The 21,581-nt window shown below is 34.2% G+C and overlaps 3 protein-coding genes across 4 annotated transcripts in view; all 3 read left to right on the top strand.

The window, feature by feature from the left end:
* The first annotated feature begins 436 nt into the window (after positions 1–436).
* LOC101497767 (ubiquinol oxidase 2, mitochondrial-like) lies at positions 437–3,485 on the top strand. Of its 2 annotated transcripts, XM_004504740.4 has the most exons (4): positions 447–1,189; positions 1,494–1,622; positions 2,058–2,546; positions 3,253–3,485. In XM_004504740.4, the coding sequence occupies exons 1-4, from the start codon at positions 851–853 to the stop codon at positions 3,310–3,312; spliced, it is 1,017 nt and encodes a 338-aa protein (XP_004504797.1). In that variant the 5' UTR covers positions 447–850; the 3' UTR covers positions 3,313–3,485. The 2 variants fall into 2 exon arrangements, with proteins under 2 accessions (XP_004504798.1, XP_004504797.1); XM_004504741.4 differs by lacking the exon at positions 1,494–1,622 and having other exon boundaries at positions 437–1,189.
* A 1,633-nt stretch (positions 3,486–5,118) lies between these two features.
* LOC101497212 (ubiquinol oxidase 2, mitochondrial-like) lies at positions 5,119–7,743 on the top strand. The gene is made up of 4 exons (XM_004504739.3): positions 5,119–5,590; positions 5,858–5,986; positions 6,320–6,808; positions 7,468–7,743. The coding sequence occupies exons 1-4, from the start codon at positions 5,267–5,269 to the stop codon at positions 7,525–7,527; spliced, it is 1,002 nt and encodes a 333-aa protein (XP_004504796.1). The 5' UTR covers positions 5,119–5,266; the 3' UTR covers positions 7,528–7,743.
* A 2,326-nt stretch (positions 7,744–10,069) lies between these two features.
* Positions 10,070–21,581, top strand: part of LOC101496348 (copper-transporting ATPase PAA1, chloroplastic) — a 20,453-nt gene continuing 8,941 nt past the window's right edge. The window contains exons 1-8 of the mRNA XM_004504735.4: positions 10,070–10,645; positions 10,739–10,792; positions 11,922–12,075; positions 18,178–18,252; positions 18,391–18,668; positions 19,626–19,859; positions 20,265–20,363; positions 20,673–20,822. Coding sequence (XP_004504792.1) covers positions 10,217–10,645; positions 10,739–10,792; positions 11,922–12,075; positions 18,178–18,252; positions 18,391–18,668; positions 19,626–19,859; positions 20,265–20,363; positions 20,673–20,822 — 1,473 coding nt within the window. The 5' untranslated portion in view covers positions 10,070–10,216. The remainder of the gene's footprint in view (positions 10,646–10,738; positions 10,793–11,921; positions 12,076–18,177; positions 18,253–18,390; positions 18,669–19,625; positions 19,860–20,264; positions 20,364–20,672; positions 20,823–21,581) is intronic.

Below are 21,581 nucleotides of genomic sequence, written 5' to 3'. Positions count from 1 at the left end.
TTACATGAAGATAAAATAGTTATAAAATTATAAATGAGAAAAAATATAAAAAATTATAAATTAAAATATTAGTTAAAATAATATATCAAAAAAACTATAAGTCAATGTAAAAAACTTTTAAATGAACACATCTAATTTGATCAAACAAATTTATAAATTAATTCAATAAACTATACGTTAATTTATTGATGTTACTAAAAAGATATTAAATGTAAATAATATTTTTTTAAAGGATTAAAAAATTAACTTTTTTAACAAAATAAAAATAAAAATTGAAATTTATAAAAACTACAATTTATTTAACATTTTTATAATTATTAAAACTGTATTTTCATTTTTAGTAAGTGAAATTTTTAAAATTAAAACAGTAATTACTAAGTGTTCGTCTCTGAACGTCTATAGTAAGCTATGTGATGAAGTGGGTGAAAGAATGTGTGGGTTCTAGCTTACGCCTTGATAACTGAGTATCTATCTATATTGTATTGTATGCATAGTGCATTTCGTTTTATTACATTTACGCCTTAAACTTTAGACACGTCCGATAAACTATTCCGAGCACTAGCAGCTTCAGCGAATCCATACCCAGTCTCACCGCCTTATTCCAACTATTCACGCTCATTTCGTTTAATCACAACTTCTTATCCATAAACTACGCGCGTTATTGCACGTCAAACTCCCTCCATACCTTTCGCATCATCTCAACCGTCAGTTCCATTGCTAACCTGCTCAATCAACGGTGAAAAACGTTTCTAATCATGGGACCCATATATATGACCTACGATTCTTCTTCACTAACCGCAATTCTATATTTCTTGGAAACTTTGCAAAACGCGATTCCTTCCCTCCAAAGATGAAGCATTCAGCATTGTGTTATGTCGTTCGGCGAGCTCTGGTCAGTGGCCGAAATTGTAACTGTCACGGTTCGGCTGTTGTCAGGCCATTTCTGGCGGCGAAAATCCGACAGAGGAGCTTCTGTGTCGATGGCGGAAACGGAGGGTTCTTTTATTGGAAGAGAATGATGGCTTCGCAAGCGGGACCGTCAATGCCGGAGGCGGAGAAAAAGGAGGAAAGTCCGCGAACTAAGAGTGGGAAGAGTGAGAAAAACGTGGTGGTGTCGAGTTATTGGGGGATTTCGAAGCCGAAGATTAAGAGAGAGGATGGGACAGAGTGGCCTTGGAACTGCTTCATGGTAATGATTTTGATTATGAATGTCAAGGTTTTTGTGAATTGAATTTCTTTGCGTTGATTGGTTTTTCACTGATTCATAGTTTCTTAATGCGGAATTTGACCTTGTCTTGTTTGTATGCGATTATGCTTATGAGATTAATTTCTACGCCGTGTAAAACTTTTTTATGGGTGCACCCAATCAAATCACATAATGCCACTTTTTTGAAATATTTTTTATTCTATTTTTTGTGTGAGATATACTATGATCGGTCTGTTTTATTTTCTTCTTTGAATTCTCACCCGCTTGATTTATTTTGTGTTTGTAGCCACGGGATACTTATAAATCAAACATGTCCATTGATTTGACTAAGCATCATGCTCCAAAAAACTTTATGGATAAAGTCGCTTACAAGGGAGTGAAACTCCTCAGAATTCCCACAGATGTGTTTTTTAAGGTGTGTATTATGGCACGTGATTTTGAAAATACCATATGGTATGATTCATAATAAAAGAAATAAAAGGAAGGAAATGTGTATTATTTCTCTTAATATTGGTTTGTTTAATTTAGAACTGCTCAACTCCCACTTGGTTTGATTATATAAAATTTATCTCATACTCATTTCTCCAAAGAAAGAAGCAGTTTATTTTTGTACTATAAAAATAAATGTCTGCTTTGTTTTGGTTTTGGTAAAATGTACACTGATATATTCATTTTCTTTTTATTATTCATGGAAATATGCAACATCAATATTGTATGTTATGTATTTAATTTGTTGTAAGAAATATGTACTTCCAGATTAGATATTGCCAGATTCATGACAAAATTTTGTATGATAATCTCCTTGGAAATGGTCTCAATGTTATTCATCATAACCTATGCATATTTTCAGAGGCAGTATGGTTGTCGCGCAATGATGCTTGAAACAGTTGCAGCTGTCCCTGGAATGGTAGGAGGAATGTTGTTGCACCTCAAGTCACTCCGTAAGTTTCAACAAAGTGGTGGTTGGATCAAAGCATTGCTTGAGGAAGCGGAGAATGAGAGGATGCACCTAATGACTATGGTGGAACTTGTGAAGCCGAAATGGTATGAAAGACTGTTGGTTCTTGCTGTACAGGGAGTTTTCTTCAATGCTTTCTTCGTACTTTACATACTCTCCCCAAAACTGGCTCATAGAGTTGTTGGGTACCTTGAGGAGGAAGCTGTACATTCCTACACTGAGTATTTAAAGGACATTGAAAGTGGTGTAGTTGAAAATGTTCCTGCTCCTGCCATTGCAATAGACTATTGGAGGCTTCCCAAGGATGCCAAATTGAAAGATGTAATAACAGTCATTCGTGCGGACGAGGCTCACCATCGAGATGTCAACCATTTTGCTTCTGTAAGTGTTATTTATCATGTGTAATGATATTTTGTTTCCCTTTATAAAACTATGCTTGTTCGGGTCCACCAACTTATCTTCTTAAATTTGTGTTTACTGTGTATTTGTTTTTGTGCTTCTTTCACGTTGTTATCCTCTCCGACTTGTAAACACAATCACAAAAAAAAAAAAAAAATTACACAAAGGGTATAATCTGACAGAAACTGGACGGTCTTTTCGCCCCAAAGTCGTCACATGCACTGCCTAGAATTTCAAAGTGTAAGCTGTGTCGCAAGAGACTGTACAAAGGGTTGCAGAAGTATATGACTACCATAAGGCATACATTTGTTGTCAAGCTTAGTTAAATAGACAGAAATAAGTATACATTTAATTGTTCACTTCACCCACTGACCCATATAGTGAAGATTTACTTATATTCAAAATGGTGGAGGTTAGAAATTGTAACCACCTAGGCAGAGGACTACACATCCTTAAGAGTAAGATACATTTTGTGGTTTGATTTGTTCATTTGGGCGAGTTCCAGTGTTGTATGTTGAAAATTTAGTTTAAAGAAAGTGGTTGTTTCAGAGTTGTTTTGAAGGGCTACCTGATTTACCATGTTTGTTAGCTCAATGTTGGACATATTTTGTTTTAGATAAAAATGCTGGGCATTCGTTTTGCATTGGCGTTCTCTGGTTTTTAAATGAAATTTTGTTTTTTCATGCAGGATATCCACTTCCACGGTAAAGAACTGCGGGAGGCACCGGCTCCTCTTAGTTATCATTAGGGCATTACTGCCGTATATTACCCCTTTAGCGAGCATTAAGAAACCTATAAGCACCAATGTTTTAATTGATACAGAATTCCTGTATTTTAATCATACCTTTGGATGACAGATATATGACATATACTGATTATACTATATTTTGTAACAGTGAGTACGAGAAGCGTTTTCACGTAGTAGATGTGACTTTGACTTTCACAAATATTCTTTAATATAAAAAAACATAAAATGGCTCTTTTGGGGGAATGTTCCTAAACTAAGACTTGGTTGATAGTTAAAAAGATAGCTGATATCTCATGACTTATAGTTGAAAAGAATTTATTAAAATTAAAATGTTCGGTAAATTTAACTTTTAACAATATAAAAGACATAATTATGTTTATCTCATTTATGATTTTTGTGGTAGAAAAAAAAAGTACAACAAATTTTTGAAATAAAAAAAATCAAAAAATGTAATTCATTTTTTTTTTATATCATTTATACAAATTTATTATAGTTAATTTTAAAAAAAATTGAAAAAAAGATTCTCGAAGAAGAGGCTGTGATTTCATACACACCACATTTAAATGTAATTGATAGTGGTAAAGTTGAGAATGTAGCTGCTCCTGGTATTGCAATTGATTATTGAAGATTTCCTAAAGATGCAACTATTAAGGATGTTATCACTGTTATTCGTGCTGATGCGGCTCGTCATGGAGATGTCAATCACTTTGCTTCTGTGAGTGTTAAATTATCAATTTTAGTTTGTCTTAAACAGTACACTTGGTTTTTTAATTTATTTTTTCTTCATTTGTTCTGAATGTTGTGTTATTCTTCTTTTTTGCAGGATATTCATCATCAAGGAAAGGAACTGAAAGAAGCTCCAGCTCCAGCTGCTGTTGGTTATCATTGAGTCATTGTTTTTGTCTGTTTTTTTTTTTTTTACCAAATAGTAATTTATAGTCTAAACTTTCAATTTGTGTCTGGTGTTCAATAAATAAAATGTCTTTTTCAGTGTGCGTTCTATAACCTGAAAGTTTATTAATATTCAATATCCTTATAAAAAAACAGTATTCAATATTGAACTTATAGTATAAAAATAGATGGTTTAGAATGGATAATTCAAGAAAGTTACCGTTTTACAATTTATTTAAAAAAGTTATGTAAAAATATTAACTATTATCATTCAATCACAAAATCATGATTAGAATTGTCCAAAATACGAAGAAAAAGAATTATATAACTTTTAAACTAATTAAATCATTAATCGGATGGAGTTTCGTGCTGATAAAGTTTTATGAAATTAAACTAATACAAGAAATATATATTGTAAAAAGATAGTGTATTATATACTCTTCAGATTATACAAATATGTGTGTTGAAAATAATACGTAGAACTCATAAAAGAAAAGATGTAGAAAGTGAGTTAGTAGCTAGGCCAACTCTTTTACTAATCCAAGTATTTTTAAAATATACTATTATTCAGTATAAATGTAAAAGACAAAGTTGTTTAAGTTATAATATTCTTTTTATTTTGAGAAAATTTAAATTATTTATTTTGTCCTTAAACTTAACTCAACCAAGACAAAAACTTTCTAAATGACACACCGTGGAACACAAAACTCTATAGACAAAAACTTCATCATCCTAACTATCAAGGCCGTATTACTATATGCTCTTAGATCAAACGGTCACCATCAGACATCAACAAAGCCAATTATCGCCCTGATTGAACTATTCCGAGCACTACACTATCGATGATGCAGCAAATTCAAACCCAGTTCTACCGCCTTACTCCAAGTACTGATGCTCGTTTAATGACAGTGTCTTATCCAAACTATGCGCTTAAATGCACATCAAACTCCCTCCATATTTTTCTCATCATCTCAACCGTCAATTCCATTGCTAAATCCACTCAATCAACCGCAATTCCAGATTTCTTGGGAACTTTGCAAAACGCGCTTCCTTATTTCGAAAGATGAAGCATTCAGCATTGTGTTATGTTGTTCGGCGAGCTCTGATAAATGGCCGGAACTGTAACCGTCACGGTTCGGCGGTTGCCAGACCACTTCTGGCGGCTGAAATCAGACAAAGCGGTGACGGAGGGTTCTTTTATTGGAAGAGGATGATGTCTTCGCAAGCGGCGAGAGAGACGGAGGTGAAGAAAAAGGAGAAGGAAGAGAGTTCGCGAACAGAGGGTGGGAAGAGGGAGAATAACGTGGTGGTGTCGAGTTATTGGGGGATTTCAAGGCCGAAGATTAAGAGAGAGGATGGAACGGAGTGGCCTTGGAACTGTTTCATGGTAATTATTTTTTTATTATGAATATCAAGGTTTTTATGAATTGAATTTCCTTGTGTTGATTACTTTTTCACTAATCCATAATTTCTATAAGCGGAATTTGGTTTGTTTATGAGACGAAATTTCGTCAGTATATGATAAATGATTTTTGGAATATTTTTGAATTTTACTGTTTTTTTAGTGTAAAATATAGTACTGGTTATTGATCTGAATCATGGAGCTATGTTTTTTTTTTATTTGAATGCTCACGATCATTTTTTTTCTTTGTAGCCGTGGGAGACTTATGAATCAAACTTGTCCATTGATCTGACTAAGCATCATGCTCCAAAAAACTTTCTGGATAAAGTCGCTTATAGGACAGTAAAGCTCCTCAGAATTCCCACAGATTTGTTTTTTAAGGTGTGTAATATAGCACTTGATTTTGAAATATCCTATGGTGTATGATTCATAACAAAAGAAAAAAAAGAAGGAAGTGTTTACACTATGCTATATTTATGTGCTCTTAAGTTATGTTTAGTTTAGAACTGCTCAACTTCCACTTGGTTTGGCTATTAGTAACATGCACAATTACATTTTTTTTTTATTATTCCTAATCATCCATGGATATTGTATGTTTATGTAGATAGTTAGATACAGACTAGATATTGCAGCTTCTTTACAAAATTTTGTTATTATATTTCTCAATGGAAATTGTCTCAATTGTTATTTATCATCACCTATGCATGTTTTCAGAGACAGTATGGTTGTCGTGCAATGATGCTTGAAACAGTTGCAGCTGTTCCTGGAATGGTAGGAGGGATGTTGTTACACCTCAGGTCACTCCGTAAATTTCAGCAAAGTGGTGGTTGGATCAAAGCATTACTTGAGGAAGCAGAGAATGAGAGGATGCACCTAATGACTATGGTGGAACTTGTGAAGCCTAAATGGTATGAAAGATTGCTGGTTCTTGCTGTACAGGGAGTTTTCTTCAATGCTTTCTTCGTACTTTACATACTCTCCCCAAAACTGGCTCATAGAGTTGTTGGGTACCTTGAGGAGGAAGCTATACATTCCTACACTGAGTATTTAAAGGACATTGAAAGTGGTGCAGTTGAAAACGTTCCTGCTCCTGCCATTGCAATAGACTATTGGAGGCTTCCTAAGGATGCCAGATTGAAAGATGTTATAACAGTCATTCGTGCTGATGAGGCTCACCATCGAGACGTGAACCATTTTGCTTCTGTGAGTGTTATTTATTACTTATATGACGATTCTTTTTTTCTCCATAGAACTATGCTTGTTCAGGTCTGCCGATCTATCTTCTTAAATTTGTGTCTACTGTGTATTTGTTTTTGTGCTTTTTTCATGTCGTTTCCTCTCCAGCTTGGAAACATATATTGAATAGTTTTTTCTTTGAAATACAAAACATGAAAACTGTACAATTTAGGATTTGATAGAAGGTAATATACACAAAGGGTATAATCTGACGGAAACCAGATGGCCTTTTCTCCCCAAATTCCTCACATGCACTGCCTAGAATTTCAAAGTGTAGGCTGTGTCGCTAAAGACTGTACAAAGGGCTGCAGAAGTATGCATTTGTTGTCAAGCTTTAGTTAAATAGACAGAAATAAATCGGTATACATTTAATTGTTCACTTCACCCACATAATGAAGATTTACTTATATTCGACATGGAGGGATATCATAAATTGTAACCACCTAGGCAGAGAACTACCTCTGAAAGTGGCTGTTTCAGAGTTGATTTGAAACACAAGACTACCTGATTTACCATGTTAACTCAAATGTTGGACTTTTTTTTTTTTTTGTAGATAAAAATGCTGGGCATTCATATTGCATTGGTGTGACCTGTTTTTTTAATACAAATTTTGTTTTTTCATGCAGGATATCCACTTCCACGGTAAAGAACTGCGGGAGGCACCGGCTCCTCTTGGTTATCATTAGGGCGTTACTGCCATGAATATAAAATTACCCCTTTAGTGTGCATTAAGAAACCTATAAGCACCAATCTTTTGATTGATACAGAATTCCTATATTTCAATCATACATTTGGATGACAGTTATACGACGTATGCTGATTATACTCTATTTTGTAATGAGCATGCTGATTACACTCTATACACTAATGATTCTATGTTTAATATGAAATTGTTACAATTATATTGTGCACAATAAAAATCTTGTTATAAGAAACATATCCATGACCAATTTAAAACTCTGTAAGAGATCTCTAAAGTTGACAACCGAAAAACTTAGAATTGATCCCTTCAGAATGAGACAAGAAACAAGCACAGATGACTATGTATCTCATGTATTTTTTTTTTGTTGGATCATCACAGAAAGATTTTCTTATTAGATTGAGAGCAACCGTCGGAATGGCGTTTGAGTTGGCGTCATTTAAAGTGTGGCATGTGAAAATAATTTTAGAGCATCTGAAGCTGGTTTAACATAAGATAAAATTTGCTTTAGTAAATAATGGTGGATTGTACATTGAAAGACATATATGTTTGTGTAAGATTCTAGTCTCAATTACATCTGCGGCTCGTGAACTGAACACTAGTTGGGACCGCCGAGAATGAAATTTTGTTTGAACAAAAGGGCATGCGGATCCTCTAGACCAATTTTTCTACACCACTTTCTCTAGCGTAATATAAACCACTGAATATATCAAATAAAAATTTATTTTGTGCAACTTCCCAAAAACTAAATAGTTATAAAATAATAATAAAATAACAATAAAATAACAATCACTCCAAGCAATTACAAATGATAAAAAACAAATAAAAGAATCTGCAACCATGACAAAGATGAATGGAAAAAACTACAAGTGAAAAAACTAACATAACAGTATACGAAAATAAATGTAACAAAAAATATATATTATATTTTTTTAACTTTTAACGCACCAAATAATTCAGACTTTTTTATACTACTATATAAAAAAAATTCAGGCTAAATTTGAATCTTACGATTCTAAATTTTTGAATTCCTTAAGGATTTGAATGCACACTAAATTAAGTCTTTTTTTTTTCTTCATTTTTTCTCAAACTAAATTAATTCATTTAAATCATATACTTCGATCGTATATATTTATAGAAAAATACTAATAAGTGTTTTTGGATAAGTGTTAATAATTCAATTATAATTTTTTTTCATTAAAAGTGTATTTAGAAGTTGTGCTTTTAATGTTTTAAAGGTTTAAATTTTCCTATTTTTAAGAAAAAATTATCAAAGGCAACTTGTTAATGATATAATTATAGAAAATTTTCATTAAAATTGTATTGGAAGTTGTGTTTCCAAAATTTTAGAGGTTCAGTTTTTCTTAAAAAAGTTACTATTTTTAATACCTTAGAACATTTGTCAATATGACTCATATTTATATATTATTTTCTCTTATATACAAAAAAGAAACATTGACAATGATAAATAGTATAATAAGAAAAATGGTGTTAAGGTTATTAATCTCTTTATAATGGAATTATAATATTTGTGTGTCGTAGTTCAAATAGTACATGTTTAAAGGATGAACATATAAAAAAACCAAGAACAAAAGGAAGTCAGTGCTCAATTTTGGGTAATTGCTATTTTAATACTATTATTATAAATAAATAAATTGTTTGTTTTTGGAAAGTTATAGAAAAAAAATTTAGGGCATATTTGAAACACTTTTATATTTGAGTTTTTGAAAATAGTTTTATAAATTTAATTTAAAAACTGTTTTAAAATTAAGAAAAAACTTGCTTGAGATATTATTTTTAAAAGCAGATTTAAAGATGAAAAAGACAGAAAATTTATTTGATAATTTAATTTTTTAAAATAATTTTTGATTAAAAATTAAAAAATAGAAGTAAAATTTTATTTATCTTTTTTAATTTTTTGAGATGAGAATTTTTCTCTATTAGCCATTTGATTTATCAGATAGTTTATATATATATATATATATATATATATATATATATATATATATATATATATTGTTAAAAAAGTGGTGTAAAAAAATTGATTGAGAGGATCGAAAGATACAATCAAATGAAGGGGCGATACTATCTTAGGTTTAATTGATGCGGTAACGAATGATTGAAATATAAACACAAACAAATTACCTAAAATAACAAGTGCAGTTTTCCCTTAAATAGAAAGAAAAAAAATCCATATAAACATAACACACAATTTCTATTTCTTTAAGTAATTCACAAGTACAAAATACTTTGAATTGTAAAATTAAGTAATCAAAATGTGAGCTTAACACAAATTAATAATTCAATTTAAAATATTTCTATAATTAAAAACATTTTTTTAACTAAAAGAAAAAACAAGAATATTTGATTGAAATTTAACTTCCGTAAAACAATAGAATATTTAAATAATTAATGTCGAACAATTCAATAATTATTTCCTCAGATTTATGTGATTAATTAATATGTAAATGTAATAATGAATTTCTCAAGAAAAATTGTAGTGAAGTGAAGACCGAGCAGAGGTAACAAATTTTCCTAACAAAAAAAAAAAGGGAAAGAAATTCGAAAACGCAATGCAGCGAAGTAAGCTGATAAAATAAGTTGCTATGCGCGCGAGTCGCGACTAGATGATAGGATAGCGACTGTGCGACTCTTCTCAATTCTCCTCCAATTCAATGGATTCTGCGTTTTCCGTCACCACGACGGCGCAGATTGTACTCTTCAGAGCTCTCCACCGCCATTTCTCCGGACCACCTCATCGTTTATTCTTCCGACGCAACCTCAAATGCTCTGTTGCTTCCTACAACAACCGCTTCCGCATTCCGTCTTCTTCCACCTCTTTTACTTCTGTGCCGCTGTCTCCCTCGCTCAATATCCTCCACGCGCTGCTTTCACGAACGCCGTGCCGTACGCGCTGCATTTCGAACTCAGCCGCTTACTTTACTTCTTCCGCCGGCGGTGGAAATGGAGGTTCTAGAGCCTGCGGTGGCGGAGGAGGAGGTGATTCTGGCAGTGAGTCTGGAGATGTTAGTATCAAATTAGTTGGAGACACGGGTCAGGAGCTTTCGGCTCTTTCGCCTGATGTTATCATTCTTGATGTTTCGGTTTGAACTCTTCACACGCTGGTATTTTTTTGGTTCTTAATTTTTGTTTGTTGATTTATTTAAATAATTCAGTTGTGTTTGTGTGCGTGATAGGGAATGGTGTGCGGGGGGTGTGCAGCGTCTGTGAAAAGGATTTTGGAAAGTCAAGTGAGTTTTTAATATTTGGATTCTATATTTGATTTTGATCGTTTGATGTTTCCCATTATCTTATTTCTGATGTCATTGATGTAATGTTGAGTGTGTTTTGCTAAGTTTTATACAATTATGTGGTTGAAATGAGATGAAAAATAAAAACGCAGACGCACAGTATTTGAAGTTTCATAAGTCTGTGGATGATTATTTATTAGAATTGATATAGAAGAAGCACAAACTGCTGTGGTTTAGTTAAGTGAATCAAAATTCTTAAATTTGAATTTGTTTTCTTTTATAGTTAAACGCTAGTGGTTAATTTGTTAGGAGAGAGAGAAATGTTAGTAACATGATCGAACTATGGATGTCCTTCTTAATACTTTTTCGGTGTCTCAACCTATACCATTGGGCTAATGCTTATTCCCTAAAAAAGTGAGAATTATTTTAAGAGTAAGATTGACATTCTATTTTGGTTGTATGTATATCCTTGATAACCTCTCTCTTTTACCCTGAACTAAAAGATAACCAAAAGAGAAAAAAACTAGTCTTGTGTGTTCTTTAATAAACGGAGGTGGACCTTGGGTGATTTATGTGATAAAAAAGTATTATTCAAACTGAAGGGAATTTTTAATCGTACAACCGTTAGACTCGAGATGTTGTAAAGTGTTGAGCAGTAAAAAACCAACACGAGAATAAAATAAGTTTAGCGGAGATTAGAATGTTGCGTTGGATGTGTGGAAAGACTAGAAGAGATAGGATTAGGAATGCCATCATTGAAAAGAGAGATGGGATAACATCTATTATAAGAAAATGGTGGAAACTCGACTTATGTGATTTGAGCATGTGGAAAGGAGACCTGTAAATTTTGTAGTAAGGAGAGCATATGTGATGGAGGGTAGTCAAATTACTAGAGGCAGAGGAAGTTCTAGAAAAGCTAGAAGAGAAACTATTAAGAAAGACCTAGAGATCAATGATTTAGACAGAGATATGATAGAACATTATGGTGTTGTTTGGTCCATATAGTCGACTCTACTTAGTGGGATAAGGCTTGGTTGTTGTTGTATTCTTTGAATTTCTTACTCTCACATCTATAATATTTGCACTTTTTTGTAATCTGAATCCTGGTTTTTTTTACGTTCACTGGCAGCCACAAGTGTCATCTGCTAGTGTAAACTTAACAACAGAGACAGCAATAGTTTGGCCTGTATCCGAAGCAAAAACTACACCAAATTGGCAAAAGCAATTAGGGAAGATACTTGCAGAACATTTAACTAACTGTGGTTTCAATTCTTGCCTTCGAGGTATATTTTAAGGTCATCTATGTAGTGTATCTTTTCTTTATGTTTTGGTGTATCATAAAAATTGCATGTTTGGTTGGTTATTCTTAAATTCCATACTTCAACTTCTACGATTACAAGTATATGCACCTCATTCTTGTCTATTTCTAGAATCTCATCATCTCTGAATTTTATTAATTGAGTCCTTGCTGATATTAATTTAATTTTATACTGAACTTCAATTTGGAAACAGTATAGACTATCTTTCTAAACAATGATTCAAAAAGCATGGAGGTACGGTTGAATTATCAAATGGACATAACATATGGTATTGGATACCTTACTCCCCTAGTTGTCCACTTAGCAGTCATCACTTCAAATGAGATTAGATATTAGCATATGTTGTTATTCATTTGATTTATTTGAATTTTGGTGGATTAAGTGGCAGGTGGGAATCTAGCTACTGACAGGTTCACCATATAAATGCAAAAAAGGGGTTGTCTAGAGTCATTGGTATGCCCTCAATTTTTGAGGTTTTAAGTTGACCACAATACTTTTCATATCAGTTAACTGTTTTCAAATCTTCTATCCTTCATTCTTAGGCCTATAGGATAGCTTAAAAACCATACTTGATGTTATAATACGATCTCTCCCTTCAGTAGGTGAGTTTTTGGGGCTTCTTGTGGTGGGTATTTAGAGCTGTCTGTGTTCAGGCTCCCGGGAATGTTAAAGAATTTGCTGATGTTGAATCTAAAAGTAGCAATGCTTTAGTTATCAGAAGTTTGTGGACTCTTATCCTATGAAGTTGGTTGTGTTTTGATTTGTCTGCATGACAGTTGTATACCCAATTAATGTTTACAGCTGCTGTATTTTATTTTTACCCTCTATAGCATAACAAAATACAGCACCTTTATTATTGTTGTGATAAGGACTCGGGTATTGTGGAGTGCCCAAGTTCCACATTGAATAGTATGGGATGTTCGGTGGAGTGGAGTATTTAAGTGGCTTGGTTCTTTCCCTTTATAGCTAGCTTTTTAAGGGAAGGGTTCCCCAAGTGCTTGGATGCTTATCAGGTTGCAACTATACTGTTCTCTTACTGCAACGTGATGCCCTTCACTTAGTGAGTTCTCTTGATCATGTACAAAGATAACGACGATTCAAGCTTTTGTACTTATTGGCTTGAAGCCTTGAAGCATAAAGAATATTCTTTTTTACTTGTAGACTACAGTGATACTTCAGTCTAGGAATATCAAACCTGCCAGCGTGCTTAGTTAAGTCAATCCATGGTTACGTATTAACCACCCTTTGAACATCACTAGCCTGATGAGTGGTTAATTTTCCAAATATTTTAAACAATAATTACTTTATGCTAATGTTTTTGGCAAATCGGATTTTAGAAATCTTATGATTGTTATTTTTAAATTTTATTTTAGTTGAAGTTACAATTTTCAGAGTGATCAAATTCTGTAGTTGAAGCTTATGGCTTTTATGCTGTTTAAAGGTTTAACTATTGTTGGGTTCCAAATTGTGGCTGAGAATAAGTCATTTATTGACCGGTTATTCTGTAATTAATAGGACAGCTGTAGTGATTATTAAGGGACCTTGTACTGTAAATTCGTCCTATTTAATTTTGATTTTTTTTTCTTCTTCTTAGACTAAAGCATGTTGTATTTAAACTAGAATTGTAACCATTCTGATTCAAGAAATGAAACGATCATTTCCTCAGTAATTCACATAGTATCAGAGCAAATCTAGTCCAAGTGAAAAACTCCATTACTCCATGGCTGAAGAACGCAGTTCAGTCACAGACCAAACCCTAAAATGGCAGCTGGAACTTTCACAATTACCAGCCTGACCGAAAACGCCATTATACCCTTCACTACTTCAAATTAAATGGCTCAAACTACACCCAATAGGCAAGATCTGTCCGGATCTTCCTTCAAGGAAAAGGGAAGGAGGAAGGAAGATTACATCTCTGATGATGCCAAAAAGCTAGAGACAAAGGACCTCGATTACTCAAAGTGAAAGCTAGAGAACAACTTAGTCATGACATGACTACTAAACTCAATGACCACTGAAGCAGGCAAAAACTTCCATGTATTACAACACTGCAGCTGAGATCTGGAGCGCTGCCAAGGAGATATACTTAAATACTGATAATACTTCCGCCATATTTGAGATCAAGAGTCTCTTACATGACCTGTGACAAGAGACACAATAGTCATTGATTACATCCCCTCACCCGTTACTGGCAATGGCTGATATCTATGAGGATATGGTATGGAATGTAAGAGGAAGAATCCTTGGAACCAAACCTCTACCCAACATCAAAGAAGTATTTTTAGAAGTGAGAAGAGAAGAGAGCTGAAAGAAAGTCATGCTTAGAAGCACGGATCAAAGCTTCATTAATGAAGGTTCAGCCTTGGCTGTGAAATGAAACTACAAAAAATTTAGAGGATGGTGTGATCACTACAAAAAATCAGGCCACACCAAAGAAACATGTTGGGTCATTCATGGACAACCAGCAGACTGGAAACCATCTAGGAGCAGGGACATTCGCGTCTATGCTGCCACATCAGAAGGAGACAAAGTGTTGGCAACCCCAGCATCTGAATCAAGTCCATTCAGCAAGAAACAAATGGAGAAGTTGCAAAAATTTCTACAACAATCCCTTCAAAACACTAGCACACACTCAACTGCTGCCTTGGCCCAAAAAGGTAATTCCTCATGTGTTTATTTTGTTGACAAGGGAATATCTAACTCATGGGTTGTAGACTCTGGAGCCTCAAACCATATGACTGGGGATATCACTCTATTTGATGAATATTCCTCATGCAATGACAATTCTATGGTACGAATAGCAAATGACACAAAAACAAAAGTGATTGGTAAAGGCTCAATAATCATCTCCAAGGACATTACTCTTAACTCAGTTCTTTATGTTCCAAAGTTGAATTGCAACCTTTTGTACATAAGTAAATTGACTCAAGATCTAAATTGTTTCACTAAATTCTTGTCTCACTTATGTGAGTTTCAGAATCAGGATTCGGGAAGGAAGATTGGCAATGCTGAGGAATACGCAGGTCTTCAAGTTAGTGAGTTCAAGAAGAGTAGAAATAATCCAGTCTATGTTGCTGCATCAAGTGGTGAAAACCTAGAGAAAGTTGTCATGCTATGGCACTATTGTTTAGGACATCCAAACTTTATGTACCTTGAAAAAATGTTTCCTTCTCTATTCAATAAAAGTTCAAATTTGTTTCAATGTGAAATCTGTCAATTACCCAAACACTCAAGCAACTGTTATCCTCCTCAATCTTAAAAACCATCCCAACCTTTCTCATTAATCCATAGTGATGTTTCGGGACCCTCCTGTGTTAAGAACATAACTAGTTCAAAATGATTTGTGACCTTTATAGATGATCATACACAAGTTACTTGGGTGTTCCTTATTAAAGAAAAATCTGAAGTGGGAGTAATCTTAGAGAACTTCAACAATATGATCCAAACCCAATTCCAAACCAAAATCCAAGTCCTACAAACTGATAATGGTTGTGAATACTATCACCATTCCGTCAAATCTCACCTTCTCAAGCATGAAATAATTCACCAAAACACTTGTGTGAACACACCACAACAAAATGGTATTGTCAAGAGAAAAAATAGGCACCTCATGGAGGTTACTAGATCCCTTATGTTATCAACTAATGTACCAAATCATTTTTGGGGTGAAGCCGTCCTTTCCACATCATATCTAATAAACAAAATGCATTCTAAAGCCTTCAAGTTCCAAACTCCTTGCCAAACCCTTCTATCCATTTGCCCACACATTAAAATTTTTCATTCATTCCTCCCAAAGTCTTTGGTTGCCCTGCATTTGTGCATAACAACCAGCCTAGCAAAGGAAAATTAGAGCCTAAATCCCTGAAATACATATTCTTTATATTCTTAGGTTGTAGAAACATAACAGACCTCCATACGGCAGTAAGTTGTAGAACCATAAATTGACCTTGTGATTGGAGAAACAGTAGAACCTGCAACCAGATCTGAGACAAAATCGTAAAAAGAACTACTGGTATACACAAGGAAGAAGAAAACTCAAAAGAAGGAAGAAATCTGCATATCTCCAAGGCTAATCTAAAATTCTGAACTTAATTCATATTTAGAAGTTCTACCAGGAAATATTGTTTTTGAGCTTAATGATAATTGCGATCTAAATGAGAATGATCTTAACTTACCAATTGCTGTGAGGAAAACACTGAGATCATGCACTCAACATTCAGTTGGCAATTATGTATCTCATAGAAATTTGCCACAAGAATACAGGGCCTTCATCACCACATTGGATAACATAAAACTTCCAAAAAATGTTCAAGAAGCTGTCCAACATGTTGAATGGAAGGTTGTAGTGGAAGATGAAATTAAAGCACTTGACAAGAACGAAACGTGGAAATTTGTGGAGCTGGCAGAAGGAAAAAAGCACAACGCTAATGGGAGTGTGAATAGGTACAAAGATCGTTTGGTGACAAAGGGGTTAACCTAATCATATGGGGTGGACTATGAAGAAACATTTGTTCCAGTTGCAAAACTAAATTATGTTTGTGTCATTATCTCCTTAGTTGTAAATCTAGATTGACCCTTACACCAACTGGACATCAAGAATGCTTTTTTAAATGGTGAACTCAAAAAGGTATACATGAAAATATCACCTAGCCTAGCAACTCCCCAAACAATTGGCAATGCAAACTCTAAAAATCACTTTACGGTCTTAAGCAATCCCCACGGGCATGGTTTGAAGCAAGACCATATATTGGTTACTCAGTGAGTATGGTAAGTCGTTTCATGAATAATCCCACTGAAGATCACATGAAAGTTGTGACACGAATTTTGCAGTACCTCAAAAAGACACCTGAAAGAGGTCTTCACTTCAAAAAAGGCCCAATTAGGAGTGTGAAAGTGTTCACAGATGCAGATTGGGCTGGTTCATTGGCTGATCGTAAATCAACAAGTGGGTATTGCACATATGTGTGGGGAAACTTGACTACTTGGAGAAGTAAAAAACAATCAGTGGTGGCAAGAAGTAGTGCAGAGGCTGAGTTCAGAGCAATGGCTCATGGCATTTGTGAGGGAATTTGGTTGCAGAAAATGCTTAAGGAATTAGGAGTACCAACAGATTGCACCGCGAGCCTCTGGGGCAACAACAAGGCAACCATCAATATTGCAAAAAATTCAGTCCACCATGATAGAACGAAACATGTGGAGATAGACAAACATTTCATAAAAAAAAAGGTAGGTGGTGGAATTATTAAGTTGGAATACATCCCTTCCAGGGACCAAACTGTAGACATAGTGACCAAGGCCCTTCACAAATCTAATTTTGAGAACTTACTTTCCAAGCTAGGCATGATTGACATCTACTGCCCAACTTGAGGGGGAGTGTTGGATTCCAAATTGTGGCTGAGAATAAGTCGTTTATTGATTGGTTATTCTGTAATTAATAGGACAGGTGTAGTGAATATCAAGGGACCTTGTACAGTAAATCCGTCCTATTTAATTCTGATTTTTTTTCTCTTCTTCTTAGACTAGGGCATGTTGTATTTAAACCAAAATTGTAACCATTCTGATTCAAGAAATAAAACGATCATTTCCTCATTCGCAAATATATTTTTGTTCTATGTAATATACTCGATTTTTCATTCTAGTTCCTTTAAAATAGTTTGTTATAAAATGGTCCCGGTAATTTATATATTTTGTTTTGATCTGTGTTATTTTGTTTTATTCCTTATAATATATTTCTTTTTCATTTTAGTCTCTTCCCTGTGATAAATATATTTTGCTTGAGTTCAGTTTGTTTCGTTTTTCTCCCTATTATACAAAGACTAGTCGAACGTAAACCAAATATTACGCGAGCCAAAACAAAACAACAAGTATATTACAGAGGCTAAAACAAAATAATAGGAACCAAAATGGAAAAAAAAATATTACAGTGACCACTAAATAACAAAACTTCCAAGGACCAAAATGAAAAACATAAGAGTGATAAAAATATTTAAATTAGTTTAAACTATACTAGCTTTCTCCAATGATATGTTTATTTGCGTGACTATTCTGCTATTTCTGAAAGTGCAGATTCAACAAGAGAAAATTTCCTACAAATTTTTGAAAGAAAGGTGGAGGAAAGAAATAGACAATTAAAAGAAAGTGGTAAGCATCTCTTTAAATGCATCAAATGTAGCAACAAAATCCTCCTTAAGATACTTCTGAGCGGTTGTGATGATTCATCTGCTGTGACTTCTGAGGCTAATTGACTTGCATCTTTTCTTTTTGATATACATTTTTAAGGTCGTGAGCTAGCTGTTTCTTGGGCTCTTTGTGCTGTGTGTCTTGTTGGCCATCTCTCCCATTTATTTGCAGCAAAGACACCATGGATCCATGCATTTCATTCTGTCGGGTTTCATCTATCCTTGTGTTTATTTACGTTACTTGGTCCCGGCCGCCGACTTATCCTTGATGGCTTAAAAAGTCTTTTTAAAAGGGTGCCGAACATGAACACATTAGTTGGTCTTGGGGCTTTGTCATCATTCACAGTCAGTTCATTTGCTGTTTTGCTGCCGAAATTGGTAACATGTATTTTTGAAATCTGCTTTCTTCAACTTGTAATATTAAATTTATTTAGTTGCTGGCTGCGTTTTGTGACTCAATTAAATTGAAATAACTAAAGAAAATTGAAAGTTTGAATTCCCTATGTTGATGAGTGTGTTAGGAATGAAAGCATTCAAGAGGTGTTATAAGATATTTGGGTTAGTTATATTTTTAGCTTCTCAATTTAGGGAGATTATCGATGTTAGTCCTTAAAGTTTAAAAAATAGTTTTTTCATCCCCATTCTGACCGAGGCATTAAGGGACAGCGGGATTGTTATTGTCAGTTGTATCATAGGGATAATTGTTTTCCATTTACTATCGTTTAGAATATTTCCTTTCTTGTAAATAAGGAGTTAATTAGTTTCCTTATTTGATTGTATTTCCTATGTTATTCATACCCTCATATTTTGTATCATATCAATGAGAAATACATAGAATTTTCACAGTTTACACTTTACATGTTTCAGCCTTCATGCTTGAACGGGTTAACACACAAAAGTAGGTTGGTGGGATCAATTAATTTGATCTAATTGACTATATTCTTGTCACTAGCTATAATTAAAGAAATAATAGTTGACTTGTTCCTTGATCATCCATGATCATTGTCATAGTCCAGTTTGATTCAATTTTAGCCTACCATCTTACATGGACAAATGGGTGGAATAACCAAGATCTTTGCCTAATAATAGATTTAGGTGGCTCCGATGCCATCTTAGAATTTGGACTTTAGACTCTACTCTACCCCACAAAGCTGACTTGAAAGGTTGGTTGAGTTTTATCCTTTAATAGGACTACTCAAGTCATATTAGCACTACCTAGGCCAGTATATTTGTTAAGCTGAAGCTGGATTTTTTTTTTTTGTTGAAATTATGAAGCTGGACATGCATTGGATATCAATGTAAGTTTAATTGTGTTAAATGGAATTTTTGATGCAGGGTTGGAAGGCGTTTTTTGAGGAGCCTATTATGCTGATTGCTTTTGTCTTGTTGGGAAGGAATCTTGAACAGAGAGCTAAAATTAAAGCAACCAGTGATATGACAGGACTTCTTAGCATATTGCCATCTAAAGCTCGCCTTCTGGTTAATAATGGGGAAACAGAGGCTGCCTCAGTTGTTGAAGTTCCTTCAGACAGTCTTTCTGTTGAAGACCAAATTATCATATTACCTGGAGTAAGTAATATCAGAATATACATATAATCAGGATTCAGATACAACCCTGTAACTACTTCCCCCCTTTTTGGCATCTGAAGAAGCTCCAATTGAGCCCTAAAGAAAGACCGACTTTTTATTAGGCGTATCTTTGGATAATTAAAATATCCAGTGATGTATTAAAGAAAAAGAACACAATGATAATATCAATATGCTTTATGCCCACTACTGTGAGAAGAAGTGAAGAAGGGATTGCCCATCTAACCACTTCGATTCCAATTTCTTCAAGTATCGTGGTGTTTGCGCTGCTAATTGTGATTTGAAGCTTAAACATATTATGCGTAGATTTTGAGGAGTGATGTGTATAAAATATTTATCATAGCTAGTTTGCTATTCTTTTAAAGCTATATATATGCTATTTTCTAGGATCGTATTCCAGCTGACGGAATTGTGAGAGCTGGTAGAAGTACTGTAGATGAATCAAGTTTCACTGGGGAGCCGCTGCCAGTAACAAAAGAACTTGGGGTAAATTGTATCTCAACACATTATAATCTGAGATTTATTTGACTTTAACATGACTTATTGATATTTTTGGTGCTTTTTAATGATGGTGGATGCTGTGATCATTGATTCTAAATTCGTAAGGGCATTGTGTGCCCTATGTCAATTAAGCAGGCATACCATTATGTTTTTAATTAATGGTAACTTTGTATGGGTACATCTTAACTGACAATGGGCACTTCATTTTTTGTTATCAGCCCTCTAACATTTCTGTACCTGTGGCTGGACTAGCAGTTAAATTATGTAACTGATTGATGGGTTTTATGTCTTTAGAGTGAGGTTGCAGCTGGAAGTATAAATCTTAATGGAACTCTTACAATAGAGGTGCGGAGACCAGGTGGTGAGACTGCTATTGGAGACATTATTCGTCTAGTTGAAGAGGCCCAAAGTAGAGAAGCTCCTGTACAACGGTTGGCTGACAAGGTTCTCCCACTGAATCCAATTATTTTATAGCGAGTGTGTTTTGTTCCTACGTTAAGTGGCCTGGTTGATTGCAAGATTTAATTCATCAAATTGTGGCTACTTATTCAGCATCGCGATTGATGCTTTTTCTGGCTTGGAAGATTTTACAGTCTTGATAAATTTGACCCAAAAAAACACAGAACCTGATTATAAACAGTTTTACAAGCTCATAATGATTTAGGCTTGCATGATTTTTTTCTTGGGGGAGGGGGTGTTGTTATAGTTGGCCTTACCAGGGGGTCCAAGCATCTTAGCTGTATGATGTGTTTGTGTTATGCGCCTTCAAAATTATAATAATCATGTATTGGCTCTTTTGTTTGGAGACTGAAGAGTAATTTTTTTAAATCTTCAAGATGATGGATGTCTTTGGATGAGCAGTTTCTTTGGGATAGGATTAGGTTTTTGGCTTTTACTTTGTATAAAGCATGTGATCTTATGCACCTAAAAGTCATGCTACCTAATAATTGGTATAAGAAAGAAAAAAGCTGTAGCCTTATCTATGCATCTAAAAGTCACGAAACCTAATGTTTCCTTTTTATTTTCTCTCTCCTTTGTTTCATTGTATGTCCCGAGAAAGAAATTCGACATCTTACTTTTAAACATTTGTGAGCTAATTTAGCACATACTCTTTCATTTATCTGAGAACCAAAAATGCCGGAGGCTCTGTTGCAAAATGGAACTGTGGAACTGGGTTTCATGCTATGGTTTAGGAATCTCTTT

This window comes from Cicer arietinum, chromosome 6 (assembly GCF_000331145.2).
Source record: "Cicer arietinum cultivar CDC Frontier isolate Library 1 chromosome 6, Cicar.CDCFrontier_v2.0, whole genome shotgun sequence".
In the NCBI taxonomy this organism is placed as follows: Eukaryota; Viridiplantae; Streptophyta; class Magnoliopsida; order Fabales; family Fabaceae; genus Cicer; species Cicer arietinum.
Note: the sequence above shows the minus strand (reverse complement) of the source record. Positions and strands in the feature narration are given on the sequence as shown.